This window comes from Chenopodium quinoa, unplaced genomic scaffold, assembly GCF_001683475.1.
Source record: "Chenopodium quinoa cultivar QQ74 unplaced genomic scaffold, ASM168347v1, whole genome shotgun sequence".
Lineage (NCBI taxonomy): Eukaryota > Viridiplantae > Streptophyta > Magnoliopsida > Caryophyllales > Amaranthaceae > Chenopodium > Chenopodium quinoa.
In genome coordinates, this window is record NW_018742656.1 from 581727 (window position 1) to 599887 (window position 18161).

An 18161-nucleotide genomic window follows, 5' to 3' on the forward strand; every position below is an offset into this window, starting at 1 on the left:
AGGTATATACCACATCATTTTCCTTGCACTGATGTCTTGAACCAACCAACGCTGCCCTTGAGGGTAGAGGGTGCTAGGCTTGTAGTCAATTGAAGATTCTTTAGCACCATAAAGCTAGCCGACACCTTTGGTGTTAATGAACATAAGCATGCATTGAGCATTTTAGTGGTTATTTACGAAGCAGCTGAAGTCTAGATTAATTTTGGGAAGCATCTTGGAAATTGGATAATGAAATTTTCCATTAATTGAGTTATTGTCTGATTATGCTGCTTGGCTTTCATTTCTTCATGAACTCTTGAATGTTTGTGGGTGTGGGTGGTATATGGTGAAAGGGGGTTTATGAGACCAGTTCTAATTGCAGTTTATATTAAAATAGTGAATGGCTCTGTTGTGACTGGGCTTTGTGATAAAGCAGGATAGGAGAAGGATAGAGAGTGAATTCTTTAGCGGGAAGCTCTGTGGAATCGCTGCAACTAATGCTCTTGAGTTGGGTATTGATGTAGGACACATTGATGTGACATTGCATCTAGGTTTTCCTGGTAGTATTTCTAGGTAAAGTCTGTAACTATTTGATCTTAGTAACTCGGAATTATTTGTTTTGGTTCTGATTTATTGCTTGTCATTTTATTCAGTCTGTGGCAACAAGCTGGTAGGTCTGGAAGAAGAGGAAAACCGTCACTTGCTGTGTACGTTGCATTTGATGGACCACTGGATCAGTATTTTATGAAATTTCCACAAAAATTATTCCGAAGCCCTGTAGAATGCTGCCATGTAGATGCTCAAAACCCAAAGGTATCAGTAATTAGTAACTTATATCTTGAATTTGCAGCAACTAGTACTATATTGCAAGCTATTTTTCCTTTTACCCCAGCTTCACAAGCTAGATTATGTACTTCTTTGATCATGTCTTTCATGCAGGTTCTTGAGCAGCACCTAATTTGTGCTGCCATAGAGCATCCTATAAGTTTGATATATGATGGAAAGTATTTTGGCTCTGGTTTAAACGATGCTGTTACAGCACTTGAAAGCAGGGGATATTTATCTGCTGATCCCTCTCGTGAGTCAATAGCAAAGATATGGAGCTACATTGGGCAAGAGGTATATTTATCAGGTCTTATTTTAAAGCTCTTCTACCTCAATTTACATATTTGGGGACCATGAATTCGTCGAGGCCCCTTTTGTGCACTATTGACCAGGCAAAGCCAATATCTAAATTGTCTCGTGAATATTGTGAAAGAGATGGCAAGATCATACAAGTTACAGTGGCTTCTGTGTATGAAGGGAAAATATTGATGAAACTTTGTTTGAATGTGTGACATACATATAGTAACAGTGATTATTTTGGAAACGCTGTGCCCCTGCGATATTTTCTCTAGTTATTTCATTTGGCTTCGGGGGAAGGGGGAATTTGACGTAGACTTTGTACCAAAAATGGTTAAAAAAATTCTTGAAAAACTTGATAATGGATATTTTCTGTCGACTTTTGTGTGAGTTTATTTATTTATAATAACTTGTATTGTTGTGGAAAGAAAAAAAAAAGAGAGATGGATTGTAGTTTCAAAAGATTAGAGACAAAATGTGGAATTCATATTGTGGGAAATCTGAAATTCTGAAATGGAGTTTTTTTTGGGAGAGTAAGTCATTTAGGTGAGCAAGTGATGTGATTAGTGGTCTAGGAGGATGTAGGAACTAAGGAAACATGATGATCAGAGTAGAAAGAGACACAGTGATCTACTCCAATAATGATGGGAGGATGCCACTCATGCCAGTTGACCACTCTAATTGAAAACAGAAGCATGACAATTCTATTAGACTTCTTAACCTCTTTTAATTAGGCCTGTGCAATGGGTGGGCCTCATTGAATGCCCGGACCCAACCCTGAAATCAAAGAGTCAAACACGACCCTCCACACGGTTCAAACTGGGCCATGGAGTAAATTGCAATAAAAACTTGTAATTTAAGAGAACGGCTATATTAAAGATGGTGTCTTCTGGTAACCTAGCTATGGGCACAACCTGGAAGCTATGCAGCTATTCTACTTGCCTGCGCTCAATTATTGGTATCAAATACTGGGTTAATATAAGTTTAGGACACAAGGATACTGTGTTAGAATCAAATGAGAATGATGATAAGACACCGTTTAAGGCGCAGAATTTTGAACTACAGATACATCATTTTGACAGTGCATACTTTATGTATTTGTATTTTCATATTTTTCACCGGTAATAGGCTTTGACATCAATTATGTAGTCTTTTGTATTTGTTCTCTTTTTTTGGTGCCTTTGTTTGTGCACATTTTCCCCTTCTATATATTTTTTTCTTTCATTCTGAGAAGGTCTCACTTTTTCACTCTTGCTCTTTATGTTCTTTTCTAATGTCCCTTCGATTCTCCTCTTTGCTTTGATCTGCCCTTCATCTGTTAGCTTAGTATTCTATTAAGAATGGAAGTAATTATTAATATGATCAGGGCTTCTTCATGTAGATGCCTGTATTTTTGTTGAAAAATCCTGTGAATGACTTGACTTGGTGAGTTACGGGTTAAATAGAGGAGGAAAGGTTGCCTGAATTACATTAGGCTTTCTTTCATATGGAATATTGTTGTTGTTATTCTGCAATTTATGTTTTTTTTAAACCCTAACCATGTCTAGTCTCTGTTTTTTTTTGTTTTACTAGAAATCACCTTCTCGTTCAATTAGTATCCGTGCAATTGAGTCTGAGAAATACAAAGTGATTGACAAGAATAATGAAGTTCTTGAAGAGATTGAAGAGAGCAGGGCTTTTTTCCAGGTTAGTTGTACTTGATTTTTCTTTTCTTTTTTTTTTTTCTTTCTTTTGATGGATATTACACTATAATTTTAAATCATATTGTTCCTTAATATGGACCTGTTGATGCTATGTTGGTTACCTTTGATTTACATGCCTGCTACCTGTACTTGTGCAATTAATTTTTTTATTAAATCTTTTTAACACCCAGGTATATGAAGGGGCAATCTACATGAATCAAGGGAAGACCTATCTAGTAAAGGAGTTGGATTTATCTAGTAAGATTGCACTTTGCCAAAGAGCGGACGTAAAGTATTATACCCAAACTCGTGACTACACTGACATTGATGTCATTGGAGGTGCTCTTGTATGTTGAATTATATTTCCCTACTCCTATATTTTCAGACTGCATTATACACTTCTTAAATATTTGTGCAGCTAGTGGGACATTTCAACAATCTTTCAGCAAATTGATGTCAATGTCCTGATAGCATTGTACTCTCTATGTCTCATAACTATCATCCACTCTTTGGGATGTCCCAAACAGATCTTTTAGCTACCTATTTAGGCAATTATTTCCTTCCCCAATGCTTTGAGGATTGAGATTTGAGATAATTTTTATAAAAAGGGGTTCAATGGTTATAAAATATTGGGGTATCCATGTGTGAACATTTGAGGATCAAAAAGAAAAACTATAATTGTTAACATTAAGCTTCTTTCTTTGGGGACCTTTATATTGAAGATTGTGGTTTGAATTCCTATGGGGAGATTTAAAATGGATCTTCTTTCTAGCTATCATAGGCTCATAGCCAGTGCCTTGGGAGGCATTTTGAAGTCATAGATATTACAGATGTTGATCGCGACAGAGAGGTACCATCTTATATGATCCTCCATATTTTATTACTTGCTCCACTTTCCTTTTGTGGCCGTATTTTATTACTTGCTCCATTTCCTTTTTTGAAACTTTTAACAATATTTTACTATTTTCCTCCTACTAGTGGCCCCCTCTTTATATTTTAATATTTTAATCTGTCTCCTCCCCACTTACAGGTATAGTGTTACCTGAATAATGCTGATTAATTGCATTAATGATTTAATAGGCTTACCAAATAAGAGCTTCAAAGATGCAGTGTCATGGAACAACTGCCCTAACAAATTCCTGCACAGTAACCACCACTTGGTTTGGTTTCCGTCGCATTTGTAAACGAACCAGCAAGGTACTTGATAAAGTTGATCTTGCACTTCCCAAGTATTCATATGAGTCACAGGTACCAGACTCAAATCTTTCTGTGTTTTCAATTACAGCTTCCTGTTTCTTTCAAGTCTCTTTTTAAGAGGTTTTTTTATGCTACCACAATGGTTTTTGCGCAGGCTGTCTGGATTCGAGTTCCCACATCTGTGAAAACAGCTGTAGAGAAGGAGAGATTTTCTTTTCGTGCCGGCCTACATGCTGCATCTCATGCTGTCCTCAATGTAGTTCCGCTGTAAGTTTGCATCAGATCTGGCCATAACATTCTCTTTTTGTTCTGTGGTTTACATAGTCAGAAGTTTTGATTTGTATCCATACAAAATTAGACAAAAAACCAAGGGTTGGAATTCAAGTTTATGGTGCAATGAGTAGATTGAAACATCTCTTGAGCTGCTAGACTGCAAGACCACAAGTTGAAAGATAGAAGACGCAAAATATATGTTGCATTTATTAGTTTGGAACAATAACTCTGTAATTGCAGGTGCAGTCTGAACGCTCAAGCCAAAACTATCTATTGGCTTTCCTCATCTAGGAACCAGACACACTCGATCATCCAATTATCTTTTAGCTGTGTAAATGTTGTATTTAATCACTAAGGATTCAATACACAGTTTGAAGGGTAATGAAGGCTTCTAGCTTCATTTATCAAATTATAGACTTAAGTCACTTGTGACAATGGTCATCTCCCTTTTGTTGGTGTAAGAGCGAGGATCAAGGCTGCGCTTCTTTTGCACTATAACTTTAGAGACTTCAACCAATAGAGAATAACATTAAGGAGGTGCTGAAATTTAGTCATTCTTTCACAAAATTATTGAATAGCTCTCCAATTGGAACTATCTTGCTCACTCCTGCTTCCTATAGAAGATATTTCTCAAAGATCTGCAGCTCTTCACCATTTTTACACGATGAGCTATAGGATGATTTTTACTTACAATATTAAAATGGGATCTTGGCTGGGTAGGTGTGTGTTTTTGTGGGTGTTTAAAAAAATATTTAAGAAGGGGGCCGGGCGTGGTGTGTGGGGGGGGGGGGGGGGGTAGGTTGACTAGAGTACTAGACTGCATTATGAATAGATAGAGTGTAGATTAACTGTCCGAGAGGTATTACCTATCTTGATCTTCTTTGTGCCTTCTCGATACCTTAGGTGGACTGTATACACTAGTGATTAAAACCATTACCATGCATTTGCAGTTGTCTCTTGTCTGTCTATTATTTGCTAAATAGGTGACAATAGCATCCTGAACCTATTGTCACCAAATCTATTGATTGCTGGTCCCACACTTCCACTGCTAATGTTTCAGAGGAGCTGAATGAATTACTGCTATCGATGCTAATAGTTTTTGCAATGATTAATTAATCCAAAATTTACACCTAGAGCTCGCTTCCTTAGTTTCTCTTGTTTTCTTTGTTCCTTTTTGTATAAAGCTTTGCTCTTTCATAACTTTTCTGCTTCCCTGATTAATTCTCTTGTAAATGTGTAGCTACATAATCTGTGACTCTTCAGATTTAGCTCCAGAATGTGCAAATCCTCATGAGACCCGCTATGTACCAGAAAGAATCTTATTATATGACCAACGTCCTGGAGGAACAGGGCTTTCAATGCGGGTAATTGACATAGATTTATCTTTTAACTTCTTATCAAGAATCTTGCAGCAAACATATTACTATTAAATAATGAATAGTAAGAGTCAAAGAAGTTGAAGAGGTATCCAATATTGAGAAGATGGTGCTGTGTGTAATTTCTTGATATGAGAGGTTAACTTTAATACTAAGGAAAAGAAGAATCTATTCTTGGCGCTCAGCATGTACTGGTTTAGAAATATAATATACACTATATTTGGAACAATAGACTTGGAACTTGGAAGTGACTCCCACATCACCACTCTTTCTTGCTACATTGGCAGTTTTTATTTTGCCCCCTTGATTTTAGCAAAAACAACTGTTTGCTCACTTTCACATTCTCTTTCTCGATGAGTTTCATGTTAATGTATGATGTTTTGATGTGGGACAGATTCGACCACTGTTTAATGATATGTTGACTTCTGCTTTGGATATGCTTACATCATGCTACTGTTCAGGAGATGTTGGTTGCCCCAACTGTGTCCAAGTATGTTTAAAATGTTCTTTTCAATTCTTCATTTTGACTAAAATTTTAGATTTATCAACATTTTCACCATGGTGACTTCATATTTGCATCTTAACAGACACTCGCCTGTCAGGAGTATAATGAGCTATTGCACAAGGATGCTGCAATCATGATTATCAAGGTTAGCCCGATTTCTGTGGCCAATGAGAAATTATGTTTTTGACTATTTTGAGTACCATTACTAATAAATTTTATAACTATCTCCTTATCCACCCTCTCCCCAAAAATGGGGATAAAAATCAACTTATGCAGGGTGTTTTAGAGGCGGAAGACTTGTACTGGCGACAAAATCCTGGCCCTTTGGAAACTGCGTGAATTTGGATGTGGCAGCTTAACCTTGAAGACACTTAAAATGCTACTTTTTGAATCACATGCACAACAAAACTTCATATTTGGCTCCATTTCTCATCTCAGAGAGCTTCTCGACCTCTACTTCCTCTTGTGAAATTGGTGATCTTGAATTGTGACAGCTCCAAGGCTCTATATACTGAGAAACAACTGTGGTTTGTGGTTTCCGTCTTCAGAGCTGTGACTACTGCAAAAAAATCTGGTCATGGGTGCTTACAAATCCACCTGCAGCAGTCAATTTTAACTTATGTGGGATGGCAGTAGTGTGTATCCCATCTTCAGCACCTTGGCAAAGTATTATATGAATCCCCAACTCGTGTAGTTATTTAGCTGCTGATATTTACATGCAGCTTCAGTTTTGACCTCATGAACTGACTACATCCAGAGTGTTTCATCGGAATACATCCTTGCGAAACTACAAGAAACATACCTCTTACATGAACTGTACATAGTGTATTTCAAAGACAAATGCTCATACATTCAATTAAAAAGGGTATTTAATTGTCCAAAAGATTTTATGTTGATGAGGTGAATGTACATAGTACGTAGTTTCATATCAATCAAATACTAGTATTGTTTTGGTGTTTCAGTGTTGGTCTTTGTTTGCAAACCTACAGATACAGCACAATATGCTTAAACTAAAGTGTAAAAAATATTGGCCCATGCAGGTCTCGAACCTGCGACCTTCGCGTTATTAGCACGACGCTCTAACCAGCTGAGCTAATGGGCCAATTATGCTTAAATAGTCATTATCTAACAACATTTACAATTAATTAAGCAATAATTGGACACTGGATTTCACGAATCATTATGAGTAGTGTGTGCTAACTGCTCAACTACAAACCTTGATCTTTTGAATACCTTGGAAACCCAAAAAAAAAAAGTGAGGAGGAGAGAGAAAGTGATGGGGTGGGCGATAGCTTTGCATGGAGGAGCAGGTGATATCCCTCTTGATCTTCCTGCTGATAAACGACAAGCTCGTGAAAATGCCCTTAAACATTGTCTTGATATTGGTGTCTCCCCTCTTAAACTTGGCCGCTCTCCCCTCGATGTTGTCGAACTTGTGGTAATTTTTCTATACGGAGTATGCTTTCTTGGGCGTTGCTCGATTGATTGATTGTGTTTTTAAGTCCTGTGTTCGGAATTAATAGTCACGTTTACTATTTTATAAGATGTTGTCCCCTCTTTATATATTCTTGCCGCCAATCCGTGAGTATTTTCGTTAAATTGTGTCTATTCTAAACTATAAAGAATTGGAACAGTATCGACTAGAGTATGTATAAGATTATGTCTAATTACGGAGTATATAAGATTATATAATTATTAGATACATCAATAATTGAGTTTAAGGATGACAATTGATTTAAACTGAATGCTTGAATCATAGTTAACTTGAAATAGACATAGCTGTCTGTTATCAGATGATGCACTTAATATTAATTTATTTATTATGCAGTACTTGATCTACTATTGTCAATTTACTTTGGTTGTACTACTGGTACAGAATTGAGAATAATAAGGTCCGGTTTACTCCGCCTTAAAAAATATTGGATATTTAGTAAAAATAATTTCAGTTCAATAAAAATCAGTAACTATCAATAAGAAATATAAGAGAATCAGTAAAATTAATGTATAAATTCAGTAAAAATAATTTAAGTTCAGCAAAAATTAGGTGAAGTGAACGGGGCCTAAAAGTTGGTGACCTTAACAGGTACGTGAACTAGAAAACCATCCACTGTTCAATGCTGGCCTGGGTTCGGTCTTGACCGCTGATGGCTCTGTTGAGATGGAAGCGTGTATTATGGATGGTAACACCAAGAAATGTGGTGCTGTTTCTGGTCTCAAAACTGTTGTCAATGCCATTTCTCTTGCACGGCTACTCATGGAGAAGACGCCGCATATATATCTTGCATTTGAAGGGGCTGAGGCATTTGCCAGAGAACAAGTGAGTGCACCCCTTCTTTTTTATGGCCAAATTGTTTTATCAGGCTTTTTTTCCCCCGAATCCATGTCTTGCAAATTATTGTTAATATTGAACAATTTGCTTGAAAAAACTGTGATTTAAAGTAGCTAGTGAGGTAGCTGTCATTAAATTTGATCTACTGTCGTGTTCCAATATTATACTGATTAATGTCTTATTAAGCAGGGCGTTGAAACTCAGGAACCAAGTCATTTTATAACTCCGGCAAATGTTGAAAGGCTCAAACAAGCTAAAGAAGCAAACAGAGTGCAGGTATATATATCATGTCTCTTTGGATATGAAGTTGCATTCTTAAAAGTTAAAACATTAAGAGGAAATTCTTTCTTTGTGATAATTTGCCAGAATATTTCTTGTTAATTGGTTGCATCATATAATATGTATCCGTGCAACCCTCTCACAACCCCGGTTTAGAGTGTTATGGAAAAAGGGAATAAATTTGAAATTTGTTGGTGCTCAATTGATTTGTTTTTACCTTCATTTTACAATGGTTAATATTTTGAGTATATGCTAAGAAGAATTTTAGGTTATGCATTTTGCTAGTCTTCCAATCATGTTACTTCAGTTCAATGATCTATGAATGATACTTGTTTTTGTAGCTAGACTACACTCAGTCCATCGAGAAAGAAGTGAAAGTGGAAACACACGAAGTGAGTGGTGACAGCCAGTTAGGCACAGTTGGATGTGTTGCAGTTGATGGCGATGGCAACTTGGCTACTGCAACCTCTACAGGGGGCGTTGTCAACAAGATGGCTGGAAGGATTGGAGACACCCCAATCGTTGGAGCAGGCACATATGCCAACACTTATTGTGCTGTCTCTGCCACTGGGATAGGGGAAGCCATCATACGTGGTACCATTGCTCGAGATGTGGCTGCACTTATGGAATATAAAGGTGTTTCTTTGAAAGAAGCAGCGGATTATGTTGTGAAAAATGGTGCCCCAGAAGGCACCTTTGGGCTGATTGCTGTATCAGCTACAGGAGAGATCGCTATGCCATTCAATACTACTGGGATGTTCCGTGCTTGTGCTAGCCAAGATGGTTCCTCGGAGATTGCAATACATTGAATGGCCTAATATAATTTGAAATATGATCAATGTTTGATGAAGAAGGCATTCTGCTTGAAAATTGTGTTATTTGTGGAGTGCTTCGCTTTACTTGACAGTGGGGATTCGCTGGTGACAAAATGTATAATGTTAGAAGCCGCAGACAGATTAGCAGTTCACAAGTTAGCCAAGCAAACCAACTAGAAGCAATGAAGTTATGCAGGCTTAGATATTTTTTCAATTAATGGGAATGTAAACGATTGTGCTATCCATTTGATATTTCATTCATTGCAACTCATTTCTCCTGAAAAATTGAAGAATAAATGGTCAAACTTTGTGAGTACTAGTGGGTTAGACTTCATTAGATTATCACCAATTATTCTCTCCCACCCCTTTTTATGTCGTATAATATTTCCCGCCAAATGCACCTTTTGTCGGATTTAAATTTAAAATTTTATACGGAGTACAATTTTTTTATACATATTTGAGTTCAAACCTATTTACGTACGTATCATTTAAAATTTATACTCCTTTGTTTTAGAAAGGGTAATTTCATTTCTTGATAACCGACTTAACTAACTGTCCTAACAAACTCTCAGACTAAAGAAGAAAAATCCGTTTGGATAAATCTTGATTTTTATGTAACAACCAAAATACACTTATAAATATCAACATACCCTTATAAATAATTTTTCAAGCACTCTACATTTTCTTCATAATTATAGCAACATTTTCAGAAATACTACTTTCATCAACAAAAATCCTCAGAAATCTCTGTTTCTGTTCTGTTCTGTTCTCTTCTGCTGTTAATCACTACTTCATCAGTAGCCATGTCGGGTTCGAGTTCACAAGCAATGCTACGAAGCGATGTTGAGGAGACAGATCCCACGGGGCGATACGAAAGGTTCCGTAACATCATATTAGACCCCAACTCCAAGAAAATAGTTTATGGAGGAATTGATCAAGCTACTGGTATACAAATTAATTGGTGTAAGATAGTCTTAGGACTTGCAACAGAAGAAGATATTGATCAAGCTTTGAATATCTTCACAGTCAAAACCCTCCGATTATGCACCGTGATCTTAGCCTGGAAAACATCTTTTTTGATGGGAATACAGGCGAGGTTAAGCTAGGAGAATTTGGTGTCGCGATAAGGCTTGAAGAGATTGCTGGTAAACCGCCGTATGCTGGTACACCAGAGTAAAAGGCACCAGAGTACAATATACCAAAGGGTTATTCGTTGAACTATAGTGACACGGCTGACATATATTCTTTGGGGATGTGTGTACTTCAGATGACGAGTAGAGAAAAGTTTTACAGTGAATGCAGGAATCGCGCTGAGATCCAGTCGTGTAAAAGGGGTGTAATGCCTGCTGCGCTAAAACAAGTGACAGATGATGAAATTAAGCACTTCATTAACAGGTGTCTGTCTTAATTATATGAAAGACCTTCAGCATCTGCTCTGTTGGAACACCCGTTTATTCCATCTGATGAGGAATTTCAAGGCATGCGAATAGGGGAGAGCAGCAGACTTGAGCAGAGTTATACCAGATGCAGATGCTAATGAAGATGCAGATGAGAGGCAGCGTGGAATGACTTAGGGAGAAAGAAGCAAGCCTGTTTGGCGTAAGAAGCTGTCAAAACTGTAGTCGATTTTGCGCAAAAACAGATGATCCTAGCCTTGATTTGATTCTTTAGTACAATACTAAGCTTCTCTTAGGTATCAATTCTTTTATGTCAGACTACATATTAAAATCAGTCTTTAATTCTAGGTAGTATGTTAGTGATATGATATTACTCAGTTTTAGGTTAATGCTGAGGTTTTTACTCATGCATAGTAGTGTATGTCAGTCAGTCAGTCGGTCAGTGTGTTTGTTGATTGAGTTTCATCAGTTGTAAGTGTCTCATTTGTGCCAAGAACATTGCTGAGTTAGTTGATTGTAACAAATTTGTCAAGAACATTGCTGAGTTAGTTGAATGTAATAAATTTAGAATTAAGTAATTTGTTTTTCTTTCTTTATGCAGTTTCTGGGTTCATAAACTTTGTTTTTTCTATTGTATAACTACTGTAATGTGAGTTAAGCACAGGCTACATATCCAAGATTCCAAGTCATTAGAGTTGCTAAATCAGATGTTTAATTAGCTTGAGTCAGGTCATGTAACTAGTACGGTATAATTGACTATGGTTAGTCGTGTTATGTCATCTAGCTTCGAGTTTATTCGAGTTGAACTCATAATATAAAATGTATCTTATAGTAACACAACACTTAAAATGTAACAAAAGTTACACTAATGGAGTAATACTTAAATCTGAAAAATTAAATTATACAAAGTAAAACAATTGATTATGAATTAGTGATACTTTGTGTATTAATAAGTCTAGACCTGTAATGAAACTCAGTTCTTGTCAGTGTACTCTGTATTCAAGATGATGCCAGTTTTATTCTAATTTAGTGATTAAAATGAAGCTTGAGTTTTTACAAATTTCAAACCACCTTCATTAATGATACCATCAACTTCCATGCTCGAGTGGTGCAAGTTTTCCATCTTGAGGAAACGGGTATGATTTGTATAAAATTTAAACGCAATACAGTAGAGAGGGGACTAACAAAATGAAAAGCTTAGGTAATCTTCATAACCAACTGTGAAATTGACATCTCTAGAACAAAATAGCTACCATGAATACCATCTATTAGAGTAAAATTACAATTGAATCCAAAATTGCTATGAATTTATTACACAATGCTACAAAAATGAAAAAAAAATCTACAACTGTATCAAAGGCCAAAAAATTAAGATCCACCAGCCAAAAGTGAATAACCAGCACCATTTTTTTTCCAGTACAATTTGTGGGGCCTTATATCTGTAAAACCAACTTCCTCTATTAGAATACATATGTAATATGAGGAACAAAAGTGTACCAATAAAGGATCCTAAATGAAGACAAAAATCCTTTATTGACTCTACAATTGGTTGAATCGCAGGCTCCGGTGTTCATGACTGCATAAATTACCAGCAAAACTTCAAAGTTAAAAAAAAAAATAAGTAAAAAATAAACTATGCTTGCTGTTCAATTTGTGACACACTCCTGAAGGTATGTACTGCTCTGGTTCACATATCGATCCCACAAAGGTTTATACCGGCCAATGGCCAATTTTAGCCATGGCTTCATGTTCCCATTGTAGTGAATAACAGCTGCACTCTCTATTAGACGATTATCAATGTTTGGATCATATCCTAATCCAAGTACGTGCCATCTTCTATCAAGCGGCTCTGTTAATCCATAGAAGCTGAGAAGTCCAGGAGGGAGAGTACCTAGCTTCCACAATGACCGGTCATAGTTTTGCTCCATCCAGTAGTGATAACGAGTAGTCACATTTGCTTTTCTCCAGGCAATCAAATCGAAAACATTCATGCCAAATGCCCATCCACAAGCCTGAGGATCAAATTTTGAGCTAATTATTGAGTTGGAAAAATTGAGATATTTATAGTACCGATGAAATGCTTCAAGGCAAGTTTCAACAGCTCCATTGACATTTCCATGCAAGTCCAATGAGAAAAGTGGGGTCAAATCCTTCTGGACAACCACATCATCATCGAGAAAAACTACTTTCTCCAGCTGGGGGTAAATGTCAGGCACATAGAACCGAAGGTGGTTTAATAGAGAAAGGTATTTTGGGTTCCGAAACTTGGGTTCAACTCTGAAATCTTGTGACCCACCAAAGTAGTAGGCCTGAGAATCAGGGTCAAGCAGCTGTTTGAAGACAGGAGAGTAAGAGGAATTCAGCCAAGTGAACTCTTCAATATTCTGAACCTCTATTGTTGCACCTTTGAAGTCATTACTTAGAAACCAAGTCTGCATAGCACCATACGTGACACCATTTGTAACTATGTGAAATACAAGTTGCTTTGGATGGTCAGCATTGGAGATGGTAGAGTTGACAACCACTGACACACCAAGCAAATTATCTGAAAATATGCAGAAATGGTACAGATTGTTGTCCACGAGACGGGGAGAATTCTTGTTCTCATTTGCTAGTGGCTGTAGCGATGGCTTCTTCAACCAATCAGCCATCAGTTTGATGTTCAAGCAATGGAGAGTCTTAGGTAAGGATTCAGCTGCCAACTGCCCGAAAATTGTGCTCTGAACAGTTGATGCATGTGCACGCTCCTCTAGTGCTTGAATGTGAGATTTCATAGTCATTATTGTTGTAGCTAGGTCATAGTGTGCATCCTGCGACTTGAAGATCAGGGATGACAGGCTTTTAATTATTGGTTCTGCTTCATCCAGTGATATAGCCTCTCCTCTCATAGCAGCTTTTGAAAGTAGAAGCTGGCAACTTCTGATCCTTGAGCTGAGCTCCCAAGCAAGCTGAAGGTTGTTATGCTCTTTTGCAATGATCACATAAGCCTTGGCAAGGGTCATTTGATCAGCTAATTGCCTTGCAACTGAACTTGAACTTAATAACTGGTCTGTAAAATTCAATCGCTCCCGAGTAGGCTCTACTGTATTATCCTTTTTCTGTCACAAATCATTAGCCACTGGTAAGATACTGCCAGTAATATGCTGATTCCAGGACATTACAAGCACAATTTCAATTCAGATGTGGATTACTATAATAATATGTGCATCATTGTAGTAGTGTGTTATTCTATTACAAATTTGTACTGATTCAAGTAAATATAAGCTTATTATAGCTCGCCATGTATGAACATACAAGGTGATGCATTTCCACTAGCAAATATGTATCTTTCTTCATTTATACACAATGAAGGTCATCACCGACTAGAGGTGTGGATACAATAAATTAATGTACTCAACCTGCAGTTTCACTGCACAAAAAGTATGTCTGAATCAAACATAACCAATGCGTTTCTTACATAAAGAAAATACATTACAGTAAGATGATGGTTTGAATTAAACTCAAGATGATGTACATAGATTTTACATTGTTCAAGTATCACTGAAACGGAGGAAAAGCTCAAAAATATCTGGATTGTGAGCAAGAGTGATCTAAATGGTGCAAACGTAGATATAAAGTAAAGCTTTGTTAATATTAAGAAGTTTGATATACCATTGGTCTAACTTAGAGCGTCAAAACACATATTAGGAAGTTCCATTTTATCTAGGATTTTAAGGACATACTTTGAGATGCATAAAGGACTAAAAGTTAGATTGCTTAACTCATGTCCTCAAAGTAAAGTAGTACACAAAACCAAAAAAAAATTGGTGAATAAGCTGGAATGCCAACAGCATATACATGATGCACTGTCAATAAAACAGGAACATTGTGGGATACATAAATTTCATTCCATAATTTGGAAGTCCTACGTAGCATATACAACACAAAGGTGAGTACCCTCAAGACCAAGAACTGTGTGTGTGGTTACTATTTTTCACACCCTCGGAAACTGGAACAATTTTCAAACACATTTAAATCACACCTATGTAAGGGGGTTACAATTTCACATCCTCGGAGACTGTTAGCTGATACGTTTGCCAAATTTATTATACATGATAGTATGATACAAAAAATGGTTCAATAAGTAGGAGATATTTAAGGGAAGAACAAAAAAAGGAAAAGAAGACAGAAGACGATAACTAACACTAATCCTGACAAAGGCTAGCAAAAGTGAAGAAAAGTTTAGACTTTTATTTTCTTGTTGGCCTCTCTGTTAAAAGGAGAGTGATGGAGGAAGAACAGATCAGTTTAAGATATAAGGTTAAACAAAACAGTTTCCAGCTTGTATACTTAAGTTCAATAAGACTTGGCATTCATCAAGCTGTTATTACTAGTTGATTCCCTAGAACTTTGAAATTAGATTTTGACATTATAGAGTAATTCCCAATCCTTCTGGGATTAAAGCTTTGGCAATGTTTAATTGTTGTAACGTTATAAAGGCTACATATAATGAGCTAGAGTTCGGAATGACTACCATTCTACGGGTTTGAGAACAAAAAGTATACACTATGATTAAGCATTTCCTTTCCCATTCTTGATGGGACGTACAAAAATATACTAAACTAAAAGAGATATAGTTAAGTAAATAACTAAAAGAACTAGGGCTTCAACGAGATTTACAGAATAGAAAGAGGCAATTCCCTATTAAAATAAAGATTAGTTTACTTGATATCATGCCCATGAACATTAAGATGTTTTACTTTACTTTATCAGGAGCACCTGATCACTATATGCATTGTATAGTTAACCATTCAGCTTTGACAATGAAGGCTTTACAAAGCTTGAACTTTACATCCCTAAATGGCTATAAATCTCTTTTATACCCTTACAGACAAAATACACTGATCTACAGGATACAGCCAAATGCCTATAGGAAGATCACTTTATTTCTAAATGACTTAAATTTGAGTTCACCACCAGGACTCGCATCAAATGGTGGCACATAAGGCTCAAGATATACATTACAAAGCACAAAGTCTTAAGAATTCGAACGTGACAAAAGAAACATAAGCAAATAAGAATTTGTAACCACAAAACAGGACAACTCTCAGGAAAGCATAATGAACTATGAAGAAGCATAATACAAATATGCCCTAACAATAGTCATCATATGAGATCATCACCCAATTATGATACCAAATTTTGAGCATAGGTTATTGGAAAACGTATTGAATCCACCTTATTGTGCGAGATAGAACTTCTCCTGTGGTGCCTCAATTTTAATATGGTAGACATACAAGATTCGAGATATCATCCAAATCAAGTAATGGCCTCAGGTTATAAAAATACAGTCAAAATTCATATATTCAAGTTATACTCTCATCCATCTAAACTAGTAATTCAAACATTGACATCACACAAATGAGAACCTATAATTATATGAATCTAATGAACTTGGATATCTTACACAAATCAGGAAAATTCCCCAACGAATTCCTCAAACTTGGTAAAAACCACTGATAGATTAACACTTCAACTAAACAAAAACAACCAAAAAGCAAGAAATGAGTATAAAGTAATCCGTTACCACTTATATGACATCTCACCTACCAAGATTCTGCCAATAAAATCACCTTTGACCCACAAAATAATTTGACAAAATAACACTTAGATAAACCTCTAATCAACCCAAAATTCATCATCCAACTTCAAATGATAAGCAATTAATTCAAATATATACTATTATAACTAAATTTGATTAAAAAATATTGAGTAAATTACCACTGTCGGCTGATGAACATGATCTTGATTATGATGATTATGTTGAACAACAAACAAAATAATCCCAGCAAAAAAGAACAATCCAAGAAGTGCCCAGATCCAATTAGAAATTCTTCTTCGAACAGGGCGCCGGAAATCAGCCGCCCGCCGCCCCCGCATCTTCCGCCGCAAATAAAAATCACCCCAAAATTCAACAATCTAAGCTGAACCCATCATCAATCAAGATTTAAATATCAATTTAAAGTATAAAATCTGATTAAAAACTCAATAAAAACAAAACCCAGTTCAGTATTTTGGTAAAAAATTATGCCCACAAGTCTAAAATGGCAAAATTCACCCAGAAATGACTGATCAAAATGTGGGGTTTAAAGTTGGTTTTTTTTTTTTTACTGGGTTTATGAGCAGCAAATGATGAAAGAAATAAAAAGCAGAAAGTATAGATTTGGAATGAATGGGGTCAGTAAAAATCAGCACATTTATTTGGACAGCTTTTATATAATTAGTAATTAATCAAATTAATTAAGAGGAGAAATGAATTTTTGGTTTCTGCTTCTGCACTGTTCACATTGGCGGGGAAGGGAAGGAGGAACCGAGGAAGGGCATCTCCACATGACTACATGTGCTGATGTGCTCTTGCCCTTCTTTTTTTTAGCCTTTGCTTTTAACTTTTTTTTACTCCATGCATTTACTTGGAGGAGGCATTAAGGATAAATCCCTAATGAAGAACGGGTTTTACATTCACGCACCTTTTCTCTTTTTCTCGATATTTTGTTTGGAAATTCTCATTTTTATTTTCTAATTGAGTGGATTTTCAAAAGATGTAAGTATCATTTTATGTATGGGTGATTTATATAAAATTGATGATTATATTTATCGATTTGTATTCTGTCATATAATTTAATTGTCTACCTATTTTTTTTTTTTTTTGTGTTTATTTGTTTACCTATTGACTATATATGCTATGTATTATATGATAACATTTTAATGGATTGTATTATGAGTATCGAAGTTTTTTTTTTTTAATTTACGGGGAGTATTGAAGTTTTCCCATAGTGTCGGCATACTCTCCAAAATTGGGGTGAGCATGGATCGGATACCTAATATCCGAAACTGTAAAATCTGATATTCGATCCGAAAAGTTTCGGCTATCCGATATCCGAAATACTTTAAAGCATTGATTTACATAGAAATATCGGGTGTATCCGTATAATAAATTTCAAAATATTTTTGAAGCTTTCTAATGATGTACTGGTTGTAATATTGAAAGAACTAACGACAAAAATATATACTCTTTTTGTATTTTGAAAGGGTAATATTTGACATTTTGCATTACTATATACAGTAATTATGTAATATGTCATTGGATTAGTTATATTTTGTAATTTAATTTATACGAATAAAAAATCAAAGATATTAATATTCAACATTGCAATAGGCAAATATTCTA

The 18161-nt window shown here is 36.0% G+C and overlaps 3 protein-coding genes and 1 non-coding gene across 5 annotated transcripts in view; 2 read left to right on the forward strand and 2 right to left on the reverse strand.

The window, feature by feature from the left end:
* Window positions 1-7095, forward strand: part of LOC110722235 (uncharacterized ATP-dependent helicase YprA-like) — a 33593-nt gene extending 26498 nt beyond the window's left edge. The window contains exons 17-27 of one of the 2 annotated variants that reach the window (XM_021901505.1): window positions 416-552; window positions 633-792; window positions 919-1098; window positions 2674-2787; window positions 2975-3130; window positions 3864-4031; window positions 4135-4247; window positions 5494-5617; window positions 6024-6119; window positions 6217-6279; window positions 6411-7095. In XM_021901505.1, the coding sequence (XP_021757197.1) occupies window positions 416-552; window positions 633-792; window positions 919-1098; window positions 2674-2787; window positions 2975-3130; window positions 3864-4031; window positions 4135-4247; window positions 5494-5617; window positions 6024-6119; window positions 6217-6279; window positions 6411-6473 (1374 nt within the window). In that variant the 3' untranslated portion in view covers window positions 6474-7095. Of the gene's footprint in view, window positions 1-415; window positions 553-632; window positions 793-918; window positions 1099-2673; window positions 2788-2974; window positions 3131-3863; window positions 4032-4134; window positions 4248-5493; window positions 5618-6023; window positions 6120-6216; window positions 6280-6410 lie in introns of those variants that run through there. The other variant, XR_002511560.1, reaches the window with a different exon arrangement.
* A 67-nt stretch (window positions 7096-7162) lies between these two features.
* On the reverse strand, window positions 7163-7236 carry TRNAI-AAU. The gene has a single exon. It is a non-coding gene; the product is annotated as a tRNA-Ile (tRNA).
* Window positions 7237-7330: 94 nt separating this feature from the next.
* LOC110722236 (isoaspartyl peptidase/L-asparaginase 1-like) lies at window positions 7331-9891 on the forward strand. Its single transcript, XM_021901506.1, has 4 exons — window positions 7331-7572; window positions 8218-8451; window positions 8653-8739; window positions 9084-9891. Exons 1-4 carry the CDS (start codon window positions 7411-7413, stop codon window positions 9549-9551), a joined length of 951 nt encoding a protein of 316 aa, XP_021757198.1. The 5' UTR covers window positions 7331-7410; the 3' UTR covers window positions 9552-9891.
* Window positions 9892-12135: 2244 nt separating this feature from the next.
* LOC110722237 (probable galacturonosyltransferase 11) lies at window positions 12136-18024 on the reverse strand. Its single transcript, XM_021901507.1, has 2 exons — window positions 16715-18024; window positions 12136-14052 (listed from the first exon to the last, which is right to left on the reverse strand). The coding sequence occupies exons 1-2, from the start codon at window positions 16871-16873 to the stop codon at window positions 12601-12603; spliced, it is 1611 nt and encodes a 536-aa protein (XP_021757199.1). The 5' UTR covers window positions 16874-18024; the 3' UTR covers window positions 12136-12600.
* Between the last annotated feature and the right edge of the window lie 137 nt (window positions 18025-18161).